This window comes from Cricetulus griseus, chromosome 2 (assembly GCF_003668045.3).
Source record: "Cricetulus griseus strain 17A/GY chromosome 2, alternate assembly CriGri-PICRH-1.0, whole genome shotgun sequence".
NCBI classification, from domain to species: Eukaryota; Metazoa; Chordata; class Mammalia; order Rodentia; family Cricetidae; genus Cricetulus; species Cricetulus griseus.
In genome coordinates, this window is record NC_048595.1 from 398,648,713 (window position 1) to 398,664,910 (window position 16,198).

The 16,198-nt window shown below is 47.2% G+C and overlaps 1 protein-coding gene across 2 annotated transcripts; it reads left to right on the forward strand.

Moving 5' to 3' along the window:
* Positions 1–12,030: 12,030 nt before the first annotated feature.
* Mfsd5 (major facilitator superfamily domain containing 5) lies at positions 12,031–14,299 on the forward strand. Of its 2 annotated transcripts, none has more exons than XM_027396682.2 (2): positions 12,031–12,203; positions 12,724–14,299. In XM_027396682.2, exon 2 carries the CDS (start codon positions 12,742–12,744, stop codon positions 14,092–14,094), a length of 1,353 nt encoding a protein of 450 aa, XP_027252483.1. In that variant the 5' UTR covers positions 12,031–12,203; positions 12,724–12,741; the 3' UTR covers positions 14,095–14,299. The 2 variants fall into 2 exon arrangements, with proteins under 2 accessions (XP_027252483.1, XP_027252484.1); XM_027396683.2 differs by lacking the exon at positions 12,031–12,203 and adding an exon at positions 12,295–12,418.
* The last annotated feature ends 1,899 nt before the right edge of the window (positions 14,300–16,198 follow it).

Consider the following 16,198-nt stretch of genomic DNA (forward strand, 5'->3'; position numbering starts at 1 on the left):
CTTTATTATGTTCTCAATGCACTATTAACATTAAAAACTAGGTAACCCTCTCTCAATCAAATAAACATTGCTCCCTGTACCTAGACGGATCAAGGTGCATTTAAATTTTTTCCCTTGAGACAGGGTCTCACTTTGGAGTCCTGGTTTACCTGGAATTCACTGTGTAAACCAGGCTGGCCTGGAATGCAGAGATCTGACTGCCTCTACCTCCCAAGTACTGGGTTTAAAGGGGTGAGCCACCACTACCCAGCTCCCATTCTGGGTTTTTTTTGTTTTGTTTTGTTTTTTTTTTTTTTTTTTTTTCCGTTTTTCGAGACAGGGTTTCTCTGTGTAGCTTTGGAGCCTATCCTTGCAATCGCTCTGGAGACCAGGCTGGCCTCGAATTCACAGAGATCCGCCTGCCTCTGCCTCCCAAGTGCTAGGATTAAAGGGGGTGCACCACCAATGCCCAGCTCCCATTCTGTTTTTAAAACAATCTTGCAGTGAGCCAGAGCTCACCAAGTAGGTTAAGATGACTGACCAATGGGTTCCAGGGATCCACCTGTCTCCTTTTCCCAGTGCTGGGATTATTTTTTTTTAAGATTTTATTTATTTAGTATACAACATTCTGCTTCCATGTATATCTGCACACCAGAAGAAGGCACCAGATCTCACAATAGATGGTTGTGAGCCACCATGTGGTTGCTGGGAATTGAACTCAGGACCTCTGGAAGAACAGCCAGTGCTCTTAACTTCTGAGCCATCTCTCCAGCCCCAGTGCTGGGATTATAAGCATACACCACCTCACACTGGGACCAAACTCCGGCCTTTGTGCTTACATGGCAAACCTTTAACTAAATGAGCTAGATCCTTAACTCTCCTTTTGCATTTGTTCTACTGTAGCACCTAATGTCTCTAAACAACTCAATTTTGCCTTTTTTTTTTTCCTACTGTGTAGCCCATGCTAGCCTCAAATGCATGATCTCCCTGCCTTAGTTTCTCAAGGGCAAGCATCACATGGATTACATTTGCAATCTTACCTGTCTCCATTTTCCTTGTTTTTAGGCTTTTCTAATAGAATGATAGTGTAACTCTTTTCTCTCTTATTTTGCTTAACTTTTCTGTGAGATATGTCTATGTTGTTACACATTTTTAAAGGTTTCTCTGTTGCTTTGGAGGCTGTCCTGGAACTAGCTCTTGTAAACCAGGCTGGTCTGGAACTCACAGAGATCCGCCTGCCTCTGCCTCCTCAGTGCTGGGATTAAGGACATTCACCACCACCACCCGGCCACAGAATTTTCTTTATTGTTGCATAACAGCCCTGTATCCATATGCCACCATTCATCCTCCCATCCTTGTATTCATAGATTTGGAAGATGGTTCAATTTAGACTATCACAAACAAAGCATCTATGCACACTTTTTAAATTGTTATGTGTACAGGCGGTTTGTCGGCATGTATGTGCACTATGTGTGTGCTTGGGGCCCACAGAGGCTAGAAGAAGGTGTTGGATCCCCTAGGATGGGACAGTTGTGAGCCACCATGTGGGTGCTGGGAACTGAACCCAGGTCCTCTGGGAGAGTAACAAGTGCTCTTAACCTCTAAGCCATCTCTCTAGCCCCGGTGCACATTCTTGAACATCACAGTTTCTGGAGAATATTGACCTTAGTTAAACTATATGTTCAAATTTCTTCTTCTTCTTCTTCTTCTTCTTCTTCTTCTTCTTCTTCTTCTTCTTCTTCTTCTTCTTCTTCTTCTTCTTCTTCTCCTTCTCCTCCTCCTCCTCCTCCTCCTCCTCCTCCTCCTCCTCCTCCTCCTTCCTCTTTTGGTATTTGTTTTAGTTTTGTTTTGTTAAAAGCAGGTTCTTGGAGCCGGGCATTGGTGGCGCACGCCTTTAATCCCAGCACTCGGGAGGCAGAGGCAGGTGGATCTCTGTGAGCTCGAGGCCAGACTGATCTCTAGAGCAAGTGCCAGGATAGGTTCCAAAGCTACACAGAAGAACCCTGTCTCGAAAAACAAAAACAAAACAACAACAACAACAAAAAAAAAACAAAACAAAAGCAGGTTCTTGGATATGTAGCCCAAACAGGCTTTGAACAGGCAGTGTATAGACCTGCCACAGTTCCCAAATGCTGAGGTTACCAGGATGTGCTATCACCCCTTTCAGGTTCAGGCCAATAAGACAATGCCAAGCTTGTTTACCAGAAGGTTATACTAGGTCAAGTGTGTTGGCTAGTACCTATAATCCTGTACCTGGGGAGGTCAAAACAGGGTGTTCAGAAGTTCAAGGTCATTGGCTACACAATTAGTTTGAAGCTACCTAAGCTACAGGAGACCCTGTTTCAAAAAAACAAAACAAAACAAAAACAAGTTAAAAAATAGGTAACAGTAAATTCTAACAGGGTCAAGAATAGCAACAAGAAGCCCCACAGGCAAGACTTTAATCTCACCCACTTAGGAGGCAGAGGCAGGAGATCTCTGCGAGTTTGATGCCAGAGATGTTACACAGAGAAACCCTGTCTGAAAAAACAAAAGCAAACAGAAGATCCCCTATTTTGATTCACAAGCCCTCCTTGGTGGGGCCTCTGAACTGTGTCATTATGAATCTTGGCTTTGCTTGTGCATTCTGTGGAATGCTCCTCCACTAGAAATTCCCATGACTTGCTGCTCTCTTACTTCCAGTCTTTCCCTGAAGGTATCTTTCATTAGGATTGCAATCTCTAATAAGAATAAGGGAGCCCCCAGATTTGATCTCCAGCATCACATTACAGAAGAGGAGCAGAGCAAGCAGTGGTGGTGCACATCTTTAGTCCCAGCACACGGGAGGCAGAGGCAGTGGATCTCTGTGACTTTGAGGCCAGCCTGGTCTACCCAGCTAGTTCCAGGACAGCTAGGGCTGATAAACAGAGAAATCCTGTCTCAAACAAACAAACACCAAGATGAACAGGCAGAAGACAAGCTTATAGTTTTCCCTTCCCTTCTTTTCCCTCCCCTCCCCTCCCCTTCCCTTCCCTCTGCCCCTCTTTCTCTTCTTTTCACTTTATTCTACATATTATTGATGGGGAGGTCACTCATGCCACACCATACATATGAAGGTCACGGAACAATTTGTGGAAATTGACTCTCTTCTTCTGCCATATGGGACTTGGTATCGATGTCAGGTTGCCAGGTTTGCAGGCAAGAACTTTACTGGATATGCCATCTCTCCAGCCCCTCTTCCCTTCATTTATTTTGTAGATGTATTTATTTTTATTTTATGTGCATGAGTGTTCTGCTTCCATGTATATGTGTGCAACACATGCATATCACATGGTTTAGAAGAAGGCATCAAATCTCCTGGTTCTGGAGTTACAGATTGTTATGAGCCATGTGGGTGTTGGGAACTGGACCCAAGTCCCCGAAAGAGCAGCAAGTACTCTTAATTAATAGTCCATGTGTTCTGCCTGCTCCTCTTTAATGTAGTGCTGGGGATCAAATGCTGGGCTCTCTTATTCTTAACTGTGTGTGTGTGTGTGTTTAAAATTTTATTTATTTATTATGTATACAACATTCTGCTTCCATGTATATCTGCACACCAGAAGAGGGCATCAGATCTCATGATGGATGGTTGTGAGCCACCATGTGGTTGCTGGGAATTGAACTCAGGACCTTTGGAAGAGCAGTCGGTGCTCTTAACCTCTGAGCCATCTCTCCAGCCCCTGTGTTTTTCTTCTTGCCTGGTTATTTGGATACATTCAGTCTCAGACAGCCCCTCTCCGCTGCTGGGACTTTGCAAATTGCCCTGCATCCTTAAGGACCATCCAACCAAACTGTTGGGGGCTGTCTAGATTCCCTTCTGTGAAACACCTTTTATCTGATATTCCTATGAGGAGAATAGCCACTCATGCTCTGAAATACTGATTTATCTAGCAGTGCCCCCACCCTGCGCTACTCCTTACTTTTATGGGCTCTCCTTAAGAGAGGAAATTCAGCTATCTAGTTCACTCCAGCATCCAGCGCCAGGTCCATAATAGGCCAGCAAATAATAGTTGTCCAAGCCAGTTGTTGGTTTCCCATAGACAGCCAGGCACCCCCACACCCACACCTGGGACTCACTCTCTCTAGAAACTCCCAGCACCCAGGCCTCCTTAACATCCTATCATCTCCAGCAACATCCCTGACTCAGCCTCCTGGAGTGCTTCTGCTGCTGGGCTGCCTCCCTGAGACCCCTGGGAGCTTATGAAGAACCCAAAGCCTTAGTTCTGGCTCCCAGGGTTAGAGAGACTGCGGCAGATATCCCGGCCTAGAATTGCTAGAAATTCCTTGTGATTGAATAGAGGGAAGGAAGACAAGACCAGCCCTTTCCAGGCGAAGGGACAGTGTGAATAAATGTCTGTTGGCATGAAAGTGCACATCCTATGTGAAGAATATGTTCTCATCTGGTGCGGGCAAAGGACCATTGGCAGAAGGGAGGGTGGATAAAAGTATTGTCAGACAGATCTAGAAGAGAATTGCCAGGTGGGGAGGTCTGAGCTCCCTGCAGGATCAGCAAGGCTCAGAGTGTCTTAGACTTAATCCTGCCCCTGCCCCCCAGATCCACCCAGCCCTCCCTTTCACCCAGCCCCCAGCCAGCCTAATCCTGCAGCCAAATGGACTTCTCTCTAGGCCTACGCTTGGGGCCTCGGAATAAGAAGGCTACCTACCAGGACCCCCCTCCATCCTCTGGGCATGGACCTCCAGCTACCTCTCCCTGCTTGTCCTGTCCCCCTTCTGCTTGTGCCTGCCCCTGTCCCAGCTGTCCCCCTCCCACCTGTCCCTGCAACACTTGTCCCTCATATACAGGTACCTGCCCTTCCTGTCCGGTCCTCCCTGGCCCACCCTGCACCTGCTCTTGCCCTCCTTGCCCTGTCTGTCCTCCCTCAACTTGTCCCCATAATTACTGTGTCCCCTGCTCAAGTTCACCTATGACCCACTGCCATCACTCACCTTGCCCCAGTTATCCCTGTTCTGCAGGCCAAACTGCCTGTCAGGGCTCCCACCTGGCCTGCAGTAGCAGCTGCAGCTGTGGTCGTGGTACTGCCTGGAAGCCTCGGGGCTCCACAGGTTGCTGTAGTTTCTGCTTCAGGAGACAGAGGGCTTCTCAAGGGCTCTGTCTAATTATCTAGGCTGAGAGAACGTGGCCTGTGACCTATGCTTCAGTTGCACTGGAGCTACATACATCCTCAGACAAAAGCTCTGCGTAGACAGAGTGGAGATGGAGTCAGGTGGACACCCCCTCCCCAAGTCCTGAAAGGGACGGGGTCCACGACCACTCCTTGGATACTAGTTTCTGGGTGTGTTCCTGCTGGTTCCAGAACCTTCACTGCACCTTCTGGAAAGCGTCCTCAGAGCCTTCCTTGCAGCACTTAAGGTAAGCATGTCCATGGCTCCTTCCTCTCCACTCAGCCTCCAGTGAAGACCTTTGCATGTCTCCTCTGCAGTTCACACGGATATGGCAGGCTCCTCTTCTAGAGGACGGGGAAGGATGCTTTGTCCAGAGATCATTCCTGACTCTGGACCTCCATCCATACTCATGACTGTCTCAGAGTCTCTGGCCACCTAACCTATCATCTTCAGCCAGACAAAGAAGGCTGGCAGCCCTTGGACCAGGAGAGATGGCTGAGCAGAGGGCTCTTGGTTTCTCCTCCCCTGGGATAACTTTGACATCCTTTCTGGTCTTTTGTGTGCATCCAGGAACCTTCTGCCCGGATGTTTTGTGTTGGAAATTTCTAAGCGCTCACTTAGCCTCATGACCTCAATCTTACTGCAGTAATCCTGTCTGTCTGAGACAGCCATGCTCTTCTGTCTTGGGGAACAGGGGAGCTGGGGACCCTTCCCTCAGGTCCCCAGGGGTCCTACCCACACACCCATAGGTAGCTGTACTTGTATGTTCCCTGTTGGAAAATACATACCTCACCAAGTAAGGTAGCTTTTTCGATTTTGGTGGGCTGGATTTTTTTTTGTTGTTATTTTGTTCTGTTTCTTTGTTTTTCTGGAGTTTAGGACCTAACCCAGGGCCTTGTGCTTGCTAGGCAAGCACTCTACCACTAAGCTAAATCCCCAACCCTGAGACAGACTTTTATATAGCCTATGAACTCACTGTATAGCCAACATTAGCCTTAAACTTCTATTCTTCCTGTCTCTACTTCTCAAGGGCTGGGATCACAAACCTGTGCCACCACACCTAACTTTCACTTAGACTTTTAATTTACCTCTTCTCTGAATTCCTCCTCCTCCTCCTCTTTTTTCTTATATTTTAATCAATGTGTGTGGGCACTGTCATGCCACAGTGTACCAGTGGAGGCCAGAGGACAGCTTCTGAGAGTCAGTTCTCTCCATCCGCCATGTAGGACACAAGAATTCAATTCACGTCCTCAGGTTTGGCAGCAAGTGACTTTACATGCTGAGCCATTTTGCCAGCCCAGTCTCTGATCTCTGTTTTTGTCTCCTCTGGTTTTCTTTTCTTTTTGTTTCATTTATTCATTTATTTTCTTTCCTTTTTTTTTTTTTTTTTGAATAGGCCCAGGCTGAGGTCAAACTCTGTCTTATTCTGCCTCAGTCTCCCTGGTGCTGGGGATATAGATGTGTACCACTGTGCCTAGCTGATTCACAGAGGACTTTGAAACTTTCAAATCAGATGCCATCACCTGAGCCCAAGATGAAGCTTAGCATCATTAGCATCACTAAATGTGAAGAGCCAGACACTGTTTGCCTGATGTCATGATGTGGTCTGAAGCATTCAGCATTGCCTAGGGAAGATTCTGGCCAAAGAAACACACAAATTGCTTAACATGAATTAAATTAAACCCACATTGCACATCACACGTGTGTGCATGATGTTCATGAGTGTGCATGTCACCTGTGTGCATGTCACGTGTGTGCAGGTGCTCATAGAGACCAGAGATTTGTTCCTTAGAGCAAGGTCCATCTCTTTTTTTTTTTTTTTTTTTTTTTTTTTTTTTTTTTTTTTTTGAGACAGCGTTTCTCCACGTAGCTCTGGCTGTCCTGAAACTCACTCCATAGACCAGGCTGCCCTTGAACTCACAGAGATCCGCCTGCCTCTGCCTTCTGAGTGCTGGGATTAAAGGTATGCACCACCACATACCAGCTGATTTTTTTTAATTTTATTTATTTATTATGTATACAGTCTTCTGCCCACATGCCAGCAGAGGCACCAGATCTCATTCAAGGTGGTTGTGAGCCATCATGTAGTTGCCTGGAATTGAACTCAGGACCTCTGGAAGAACAGTCAGTGCTCTTAACCGCTGAGCCATCTCTCCAGCCCTGATTTTTTTTTTTTTAACACAGTCTTACAGTCTTTCACTAGGTCTTGTCTCTGCATCTTCAGCTCTGAAATTACACGCTTGCCCATGTTTTTTTACCCAGGTTCTGAGCATTGAACTCTCATCAAGTATGTATGCCAACCAAGCGCTTTGCCTACTGAGCTAACTCCTCAGCCCCCTATTTGATGAGAACTACAGGAAATGGAGAAACATATTAAATGACACAAGGAGAAAGTAAATTGGCTCTGGTAAAATGTGGGCAATTTTAAGAAAATCTAACCCGGTTACCTAAATAAGCCAATAGCTGTGGGGAAAGTGAGAAGGTATTTAAAGCACAACCATAGAGCTGAGGGCACACCTCAGTGTTAGAGGTTGGTGACTTCTGAGGGCGGGAGGATATAAACAACCACACTAGAACATACCGATCTCTTTCTGTTCAAGGGGGATGGCAACTATAAAAAGATATTTTAGAAGTTGGGAACATTTAACTGTAGATTGAGTTGTAGTTTTTGTTTGTTTGTTTTTCAAGACAGGGTTTCTCTGTGTAGCCTGGCTGTCCTGGAACTCACTCTGTAGACCAGGCTGCCCTCGAACTCACAGACATCTGCCTGCCACTGGGATTAAAGGTGTGCTCTACCACTGCCCAGATGGATTGGGTTTTATGATGCCAAGGAATCAGTGCTAATTTGTTAGATGTAAGCATGGCTCTGAGGTTATTTCCCAGCATTGATACAAAAGTATGGAGTAAAACAACCTACTTAATTTGACATGTCTCAGTGGAGAAAACAGAAGACTTAAGAGTGGCAGACTATATAATTGTTGAATTAAATATGTATGGGCTCACGGAATTATGTGTTCCACACTTGAGTATGTTTGAACACCTTAATAATAAAAGATGGCAAGTTGGTTTCTAAAAACTCTCTGAACATTTTTCCATGAAAGATAGGATTTCCTCATGGCTTCTCATACACATCCTAATCCTACCTACCCTCTATTCCTCTATTCAAAGGTTGTTCTGGAGATAAGCTGCATGACAGACCACTTTATCTCCTTTAGTCACCTGCTAGCAAATTTCCCAACAAGATCTTTTGCAGTTGTCCCTCACAGTGCAAGAAGACATAGCAACCTTAAGAGTATACATATTTTGAACAGATTCTACAATAATTCAAAGTAATATGGGGGCTAGAGAGGTTGCACAATGGTGAAGAGTACATACTACCCTTGTAGAGGACCCACATTTGGTTACCAGTGTCCACATGGCAGTTTACAAACTTCTGTAATCTAGATTCTAGAGGTTCTGATGCCCTCTTCTGGCACTTGAGGGAACTACATGCATAAGGTAGGCACATATAAATATACATATAGGCACACATAAAATAAATGTTTTTTTTGTTTGTTTGTTTTTGTTGTTGTTGTTGCTGTTGTTTTGAGACAGGGTTTCCCTGTGTAGTCCTGGCTGTCTTGGAACTCACTATGTTGTTCAAGCTGACCTTGAACACTCAGAGATCTGCTTGCCTTTGCCTCCAAAGCCACCATGCCTGGCTAATAAATCTTTTTTGTTTGTTTGTTTGTTTCAAGACAGGGTTTCCCTATGTAATCCTGGCTATCCTGGAACTCAATCTGTAGGCCAGGCCCACAGAGATTCTCACCTCCAGAGTGCTGGGATTAAAGGTGTGTACCACCCCTTGCCCAGCATAACAAAACAAAATTAGGGTATAGTGTATTCTTTTAATCCCAGCACTCAGTATGCAGAAGCAGGTAGATATTTGTGAATCTATATAGTGAATTCTAGGACAGTCAGTGGTACAATTAAACTAACAGATTATTGGCTGGCAAGATAGCTAGCTCAAGAGGCAAAGCTTCTTGCCAACAAGTCTGATGATCTGGTTCTGCCCCTGTAACCCACATGGTTGAAGGACAAAACTGACTCACTGGAAATTGTCCTCTGACCTCCAAAAAGAAATTAAATTCACCAGGCCTGGTGGTTCAAGCCTTTGATCCCAGAACTAAGTGGGCAGAGGCAAGCAGAGCTCTGTGAATTTGAAGCCAGTCTGATCTACACAGTGAATTCCAGGCAGCCAGGGCCACATAGTAGTGAGACCTTGTCTCACAATAAATAAAATTAATTGTTAGCAAATTGTTTCTCCTAATCAAACCTCAGATCCTTCTACCCTATATTTTCCAAGGTTTTTGTTTGTTTGTTTATTTATTTGATGGTTTGTTTTTGGTTTTATGAGACAGGTTTTCTCTGTGTAGCTCTGACTGTCCTGGAACTCTCTGTAGACTAGACAGGCCTAAAACTCACAGAGATCTGCCAGCCTATGCCTCCCAAATGCTGGAATCAAAGGCATACGCCACTACTGCCCAGCTCTCCAAGGTTTTGAATAGACAAAACAAACAGTTACAGTTTATGCAGGTACTGAACCCATTTCATCTTCCCAGGAGCTGTGCAAGGATGAAACTGTAATCCTAATTTCTGCTTTACCTCTTACCACGGAACTCTGGATATGCTGCTTCTTCAACCCTGGGGGCTAATTTTAGCACCTACTTAATGGATTATTTTGACAGTTAAATGAGATATGTCATCTATAGTAATTGGCAAAGAATTTTTTCAGGATTAGGGATCAAAGGCTCTCATTCATGGTAGGCAAATGTTCCATCACTGGTCTACATAATCCATGGGTGAGATTATAAAAGGCAGGTATGGTTTCTATGGGTGTGAAATGTGGAGAGTGCTGCATTGCAGATAGGGCTTTCCACAAGTGCAGTTGTTGTGCCTGCTATGGAGACCTCTCTACAACCAAATGTAAACAGAGTGATGCCCTGTATTTGTTTCTGTTTTACAGCCCTGACCCACTTACCACACTTCTTTCTATGTCTATGTACTATGTAACTGAAAATGGAAATTTTAGATTTGATTTTACGAAAGAAAGATAAAGCCGGGCAGTGGTGGCACACGCCTTTAATCCCAGAACTTGAGAGGCAGAGGCAGGTGGCTTTCTGTGAGTTCAAGGCCAGCCTGGTCTACAAACAAGTTCCAGGACAGCCAGAGCTATGCAGAGAAGCTCTGTTTCAAAAAACAAACAAAAAAAAATTTAAAAAGAAAGAAAGGATGGCCTTAAGGGAAGGCTCAGTAAGTAAGAGTACCCATTTTTTTATGTGGTGTGTTTCTTAATTTTTTTAAAAAGATTTATTTACAGCCAGCCTTGGTGGTGAACAATTTTAATCCCAGCACTCAGGAGGCTGAGTCAGGCTGATCTCTGTGAGTTGGAGGCCAGTTTGGTCTAGAGTGATTTCCAGGACAACCAGGGCTGTTAAATAGAAACTCTGTCTCGAAAAACCAATATAATAATAATGAATCTTTAAAAAGTATTAACTTAAGCCAGGCGGTGATGGTGCACCCCTATAATCCCAGCACTCGGGAGGCAGAGACAGGTGGATCTCTATGAGTTCGAGACCAGCCTGATCTACAAGAGTTAGTTCCAGGACAGCCTCCAAAGCCACAGAGAAACCCTGTCTCGAAAAAAAAAACAAAAGATTTACTTTTTTATGAGTGTGAGCCTATGTGATTGTATGCATACTACCTTTCTGCAGGCACCTTCGCAAGTCAGAATAGGCTGGTCAGATCTCCTGGAGTTGGAGTTACAGATAGTTATGAATCACATACTGGATGTCGGTACTGGCAACCAAACTCTAGTCCTCTGCAAGAACAGCAGGTTCTCTTTATATATTAATCACTGAGAATTCTCTCTAGGCGTTATTATTATTATTATTGTTGTTGTTGTTGTTGTTAGAAATTTATTTTTTGAGACAGGGTCTCATTCTTGTCTAGTCTTGTCTAGCCCTTACTATGTAGCCTAAGTTGGTCTTAAATTCTAGGTAATTCTCTTGCCTCAGCCTTCCAAGTACAAGGAGTACATGAGCCACCATGCCTTGGTAGGCAGTCTTCTCTAAAAACATGCAGGAAGTAATGTGCTGAGGCCCAGGTGGGAGCCAGTAGGCAGGGTGGTAGCAGATGAGGTCATTGAAGTAGCAAAAAGCCCTGGGACAGATGCATTTGTATGCCATTAGAAATATTTTGACTGCCATCTTTAGTGAAAAGGGAAGCCACTGGGGGGCTGCAGGACATAATATTGAGGCTGAAGGAAACTTAACAAACATCCCAAGATAAAGCAGTTCCTAGGTAGAAGGAGGTGGGAATTGAGCTCCAGGACTGCAGTTTTAAACTCTGCGTTCTCACTGAACCTTTAGCCTTCTTCATGTGGGCACTGGCTGCTGCTCTCCTATGAGTTCACACAAAGAAAGTGGGACTCGGAGGGAGAAGTAGGGAGGCTAGGCTAAACTGGTAAAGTGCTGGGTAAGACTGGAACCTCAATCTATGTGCAGCCGGGAGTCCAAGTTTTTTACACCACACCGCCTCCCTCAGGTGTCTGGACAACATTGACTGCGGGCCTGGGAGGTCTTTAAGGGAGATGCCTGGAGTAGCCTGGGCTTAGGGCAGTGGAGTTCATTAGCAAGAGGTAGCCGCTGGCTCTCAGGGACTGCAGGCATCCTTCCGAGGTACCCCGTGGTGGAAAACAGAGAAAATACGTTTTCATTTGGGATGACCCCGCAGGTATCCGTGGGTTGGAGGAGCGAAACAGCCCCAGAGCCACCGCCACGAGCTGCAGCCCCTTCCCCACTGGCTCTTCAGCGCCAGGGCCTGCGGGGTAAGGCGGAGGGGCGTGGCTTTCTGCAACCCGCCCCCGTCACGTGACAGGGCCATCATGGCGGCGGCCACGGGCCAGCCCGGCTCCCGGAAGCAGGCTGTGAGGGGCGGGCGCGCTGCTAGAATCCGAACGGAGCCGGAGCCAGTGCGGGGAGGGCGGCCCGGCGGCCTGGTGCCGGACGTGTCCGGAGCGTCCCCGCAGACCGGGGCAGCAGGTGAGACGGGAGCCGGGCCAAGTGCGAGCGGGTGAGGGACGCTAGGTTGGGGCTAGGGGGCGCAGGGGGTTAGCGTGACCCAGGGTCGGGGGAACCTGCCATGCACGCGCGTGACCGTGAAGCAATTGGAGAGGCCCTGCGCGGGCGGAAGGGATGCTCGGGATAGATGTGGAGACGCTTGAGCTCCAGGACTGGCTCATCGGCGAGGATGGGAGGTAACAGAAGAAGCGTGCAGAAGCTATCGTGGGGAAGGGCAGCAGCCCCTTTATAACCTGCGGGACCGGGATTACTGAAAGGAGTCCCACTTTGCTGTGCCAGGCCAGGGTGGGGCGAGTGCTCTGGCCTCTCCCCCATCTCACCCTTCCCTGCCCCACAGAGTCCTAGGTGACAACCACTCCTCCCACCCACCCGACTGGTCCCTCCGGTCTCAGCTCTGGGCGAGTGGAATTGACACTGGAGTTGGGTGGAGCTGTGCTACCTGGATTATGGATGTGACTATAACCAGTGTTCTCTTCCCCAGGTCGTCCGGGGGCCCACCATGCTGGTGACTGCCTATTTGTCTTTTGTGGGCCTCCTGGCCTCCTGCCTGGGCCTGGAATTGTCAAGATGCCGAGCCAAGCCCCCTGGAAGGGCTTGCAGCAACCCCTCCTTCCTTCAGTTTCAACTAGACTTCTATCAAGTCTACTTTCTGGCCCTGGCAGCAGACTGGCTCCAAGCCCCCTACCTATATAAACTCTATCAGCATTACCACTTCTTGGAGGGTCAGATTGCTATCCTCTACGTTTGTGGCCTTGCCTCCACAGTCCTCTTTGGCCTGGTGGCCTCCTCCCTTGTGGACTGGCTGGGTCGTAAGAAGTCTTGTGTCCTTTTCTCCCTCACTTACTCTCTGTGTTGCTTAACCAAGCTCTCTCAAGACTACTTTGTGCTGCTGGTGGGCCGAGCACTTGGTGGGCTGTCTACTGCTCTCCTATTCTCAGCCTTTGAGGCCTGGTACATCCATGAGCACGTGGAACGGCATGACTTCCCTGCCGAGTGGATCCCAGCTACCTTTGCCAGAGCTGCCTTCTGGAACCATGTGCTGGCCGTGGCAGCAGGTGTGGCAGCTGAGGCTGTGGCTAGTTGGATGGGGCTGGGACCTGTAGCACCCTTTGTGGCTGCCATCCCTCTTCTGGCTCTGGCAGGGGCCTTGGCCCTTCGAAACTGGGGAGAGAATTATGACCGTCAGCGTGCCTTCTCCAAGACTTGTGCTGGAGGCTTGCGCTGCCTTCTGTCTGACCGCCGTGTGTTGCTGCTGGGCATCATACAAGCCCTGTTTGAGAGTGTCATCTTCATCTTTGTCTTCCTCTGGACTCCTGTGCTGGACCCACATGGGGCCCCACTGGGCATTGTGTTCTCCAGCTTCATGGCTGCCAGCCTGCTGGGTTCTTCCCTGTACCGAATTGCTACCTCCAAGAGGTACCACCTTCAACCCATGCACTTACTTTCCCTTGCTGTCCTCATTGTTGTCTTCTCTCTCTTCATGTTGACTTTCTCTACCAGCCCGGGCCAAGAAAATCCCGTGGAATCCTTCATCGCTTTTCTACTTATTGAGTTGGCCTGTGGGCTCTACTTTCCCAGCATGAGCTTCCTTCGAAGAAAAGTGATCCCCGAGACAGAGCAGGCTGGGGTTCTCAACTGGTTCCGAGTGCCCCTGCACTTACTAGCCTGTCTAGGGCTCCTTGTCCTACATGACAGTGATCGAAAAACGGGCACTAGGAATATGTTCAGTATATGTTCTGCCGTCATGGTGATGACTCTGTTGGCAGTGGTGGGACTCTTCACGGTGGTCAGACATGATGCTGAGTTGCGGGTGCCCTCACCCACGGGGGAGCCCTATGCCCCCGAGCTTTGATTTTTCCAGGGCAAGGTGCCTGGAATGGACTCTTGAATCTCACTTACCCACCTGTATGACTTTGTGACTGACTGTTCTGCAGCCCCTCTTGCCAGTGCTTTGTATTGGGAAGAACATGGGGGGGATGGACTGGAAAGGTGCCAAAAGTTGACTGTGTTAGTCCTTTTCCCCTTGCTGTATAAAAATAAACACTTTTAATGGATCATTGATTTGATTTACTGTACCCACCTCAGTTTCTGGTGAGGGGGCAACTGGAGATTTTGAGGTAGAGCCGGGATTACCAGCAAACACTTTATATTTCTGATGTCTTCAAGTCTGTCTCCAGTCAATCAGAGCTGTGAAATGTCTCTCAGCAGAACTGGGTAGAGATGTCCAGAGGCTAATAAAGTCTCCATTCTCTTGCCTGGGACAAGTACTCTATCCAGTTGTCAAGCAAAACCCTTGATCTACATGCAGGGGAAGATGATCTCTTGAAGTTGTTACATGGTGCTGAGATCTGAACTCTAGTCTTCATGATTATGTAGCAAGTGCTTTCAACCACTGAGCCATCTCTCTAGCTCAAAGGGGAAGATGATCTTTGAGCATGTGGCCAGTGCCCTATATGTCAGGTCATTGAACAAAGATTCCAGAGGTTTGGGTACTTTACTGCAGTGATTACTCCATTAGGATAAGGTCTTTTCTCTAGGAATAAGCTTGCTGATCTGAACAGGAATGCTTGCCTGTCTTCTGCCTTTGTGGCTATAAATGCCCCGTTTGTCCAGGGCCATGTGTCCCTTCATGAAACATAAGCAAAGGGCTTCCAAGAAGAGAGTGTTAAAAGGGCTGAGGGACTGGGACATCTTGTCTGTACCTGATTCCTCCCTGCCCATCCCTGGTGAAGGCTAGCAAGTCATCAGGGCAGGAAACAGTGCCAGTGGGAACACCAGTTTTGTGGGCCCCTCCCTGCCTCGCCTCTGATTGTATCTGCCTTTCCTCCTCCCAACAGAACCTGGGCTTCTCAAGGGAAATGGAGCCTCCTTTAAGAAGGGTGGGGATGGAGGGAGAGTGGCTCAAGGGTGTGTCCTGGAATGTGCTTGAGATGGGCATGGGGGACCCACCTGTTCTGGAAAGGAATTAACTACCTTTCCTTGGGTCTTAGAAGAATTAAGGATGGTCCTAGTCCTATAAGTACCAGCCTGGGTGGAGAGAGCATAAGATGAGGGAGGGGTTTCTGCATCAGAGGACTGGGGAAAGGACCACAGTTCCAAATGCCCACTCAGCAGAAGAAGGCAATGTCTTCCCCACCCAGGCGGTGGAGGTTGAGGGTAAGAACAAAAGCAGGTATCATCATCTGCTTCCCCTCCTCCCCCCATCTAAGAAAGTCTGTTGCAATAACTTAACTTCCTCTTTCTGCCCTGTTGAGCTGGACCAAGATGCATTTTACAGTTATCTGTAGACATTCTGTCTTTTCCTATCGAATATGATCTCTTGAGGGCAGGAGGAAGCTGTCTCGTTCACTTGAGCCTCCCCATACATACACGCAAGTGGGTGCTTTGCCTGTGGCTGTGCCTAATGCGTGTCTGGAGAAGAAACAACTTACCTCCCATCTACCTAGTCACGAATGGCCCATGCAGAAGCCTATTAGAATAGATGGGGATCTAGAGCTTAGTTCATGATTTGGCTTTGTTGTTGTTTCTGTTTTTGAGACGGGGTCTCACTGTGCAGTCCTGTCTATCCTGAAACTGAATCTGTAGACCAGCTTAGCCATGATGTCTCAGATGTCTGCCTGCCTTGCCTCTGGAATTACAGATGTCCATGCCTACCTAGTGACTTGTTTTACAGATGGCAGTAGTACTTACTGATGGAGTTATGATGCTGGTGGGGCTCATATTTTTAAATGATAAAGAAGTAGGGGACAGGGAGACTTAGGAAGTTCCTTTGCTTTTGTCCCTGATGAGCTTGTTTCAAAGGGTCAGATAAAGATGTACACTCAGTGTGCAAAGCTCTGGATGGCAGCCTAGGGTTGTCCTTGTCACTGTAAACATTTTTTTACTGAGTACCTACTGAGTACTATGTGCTTTGTATTGCTGGTGATTTTTTTTAAACTTGAGGAAATCCATGTAAA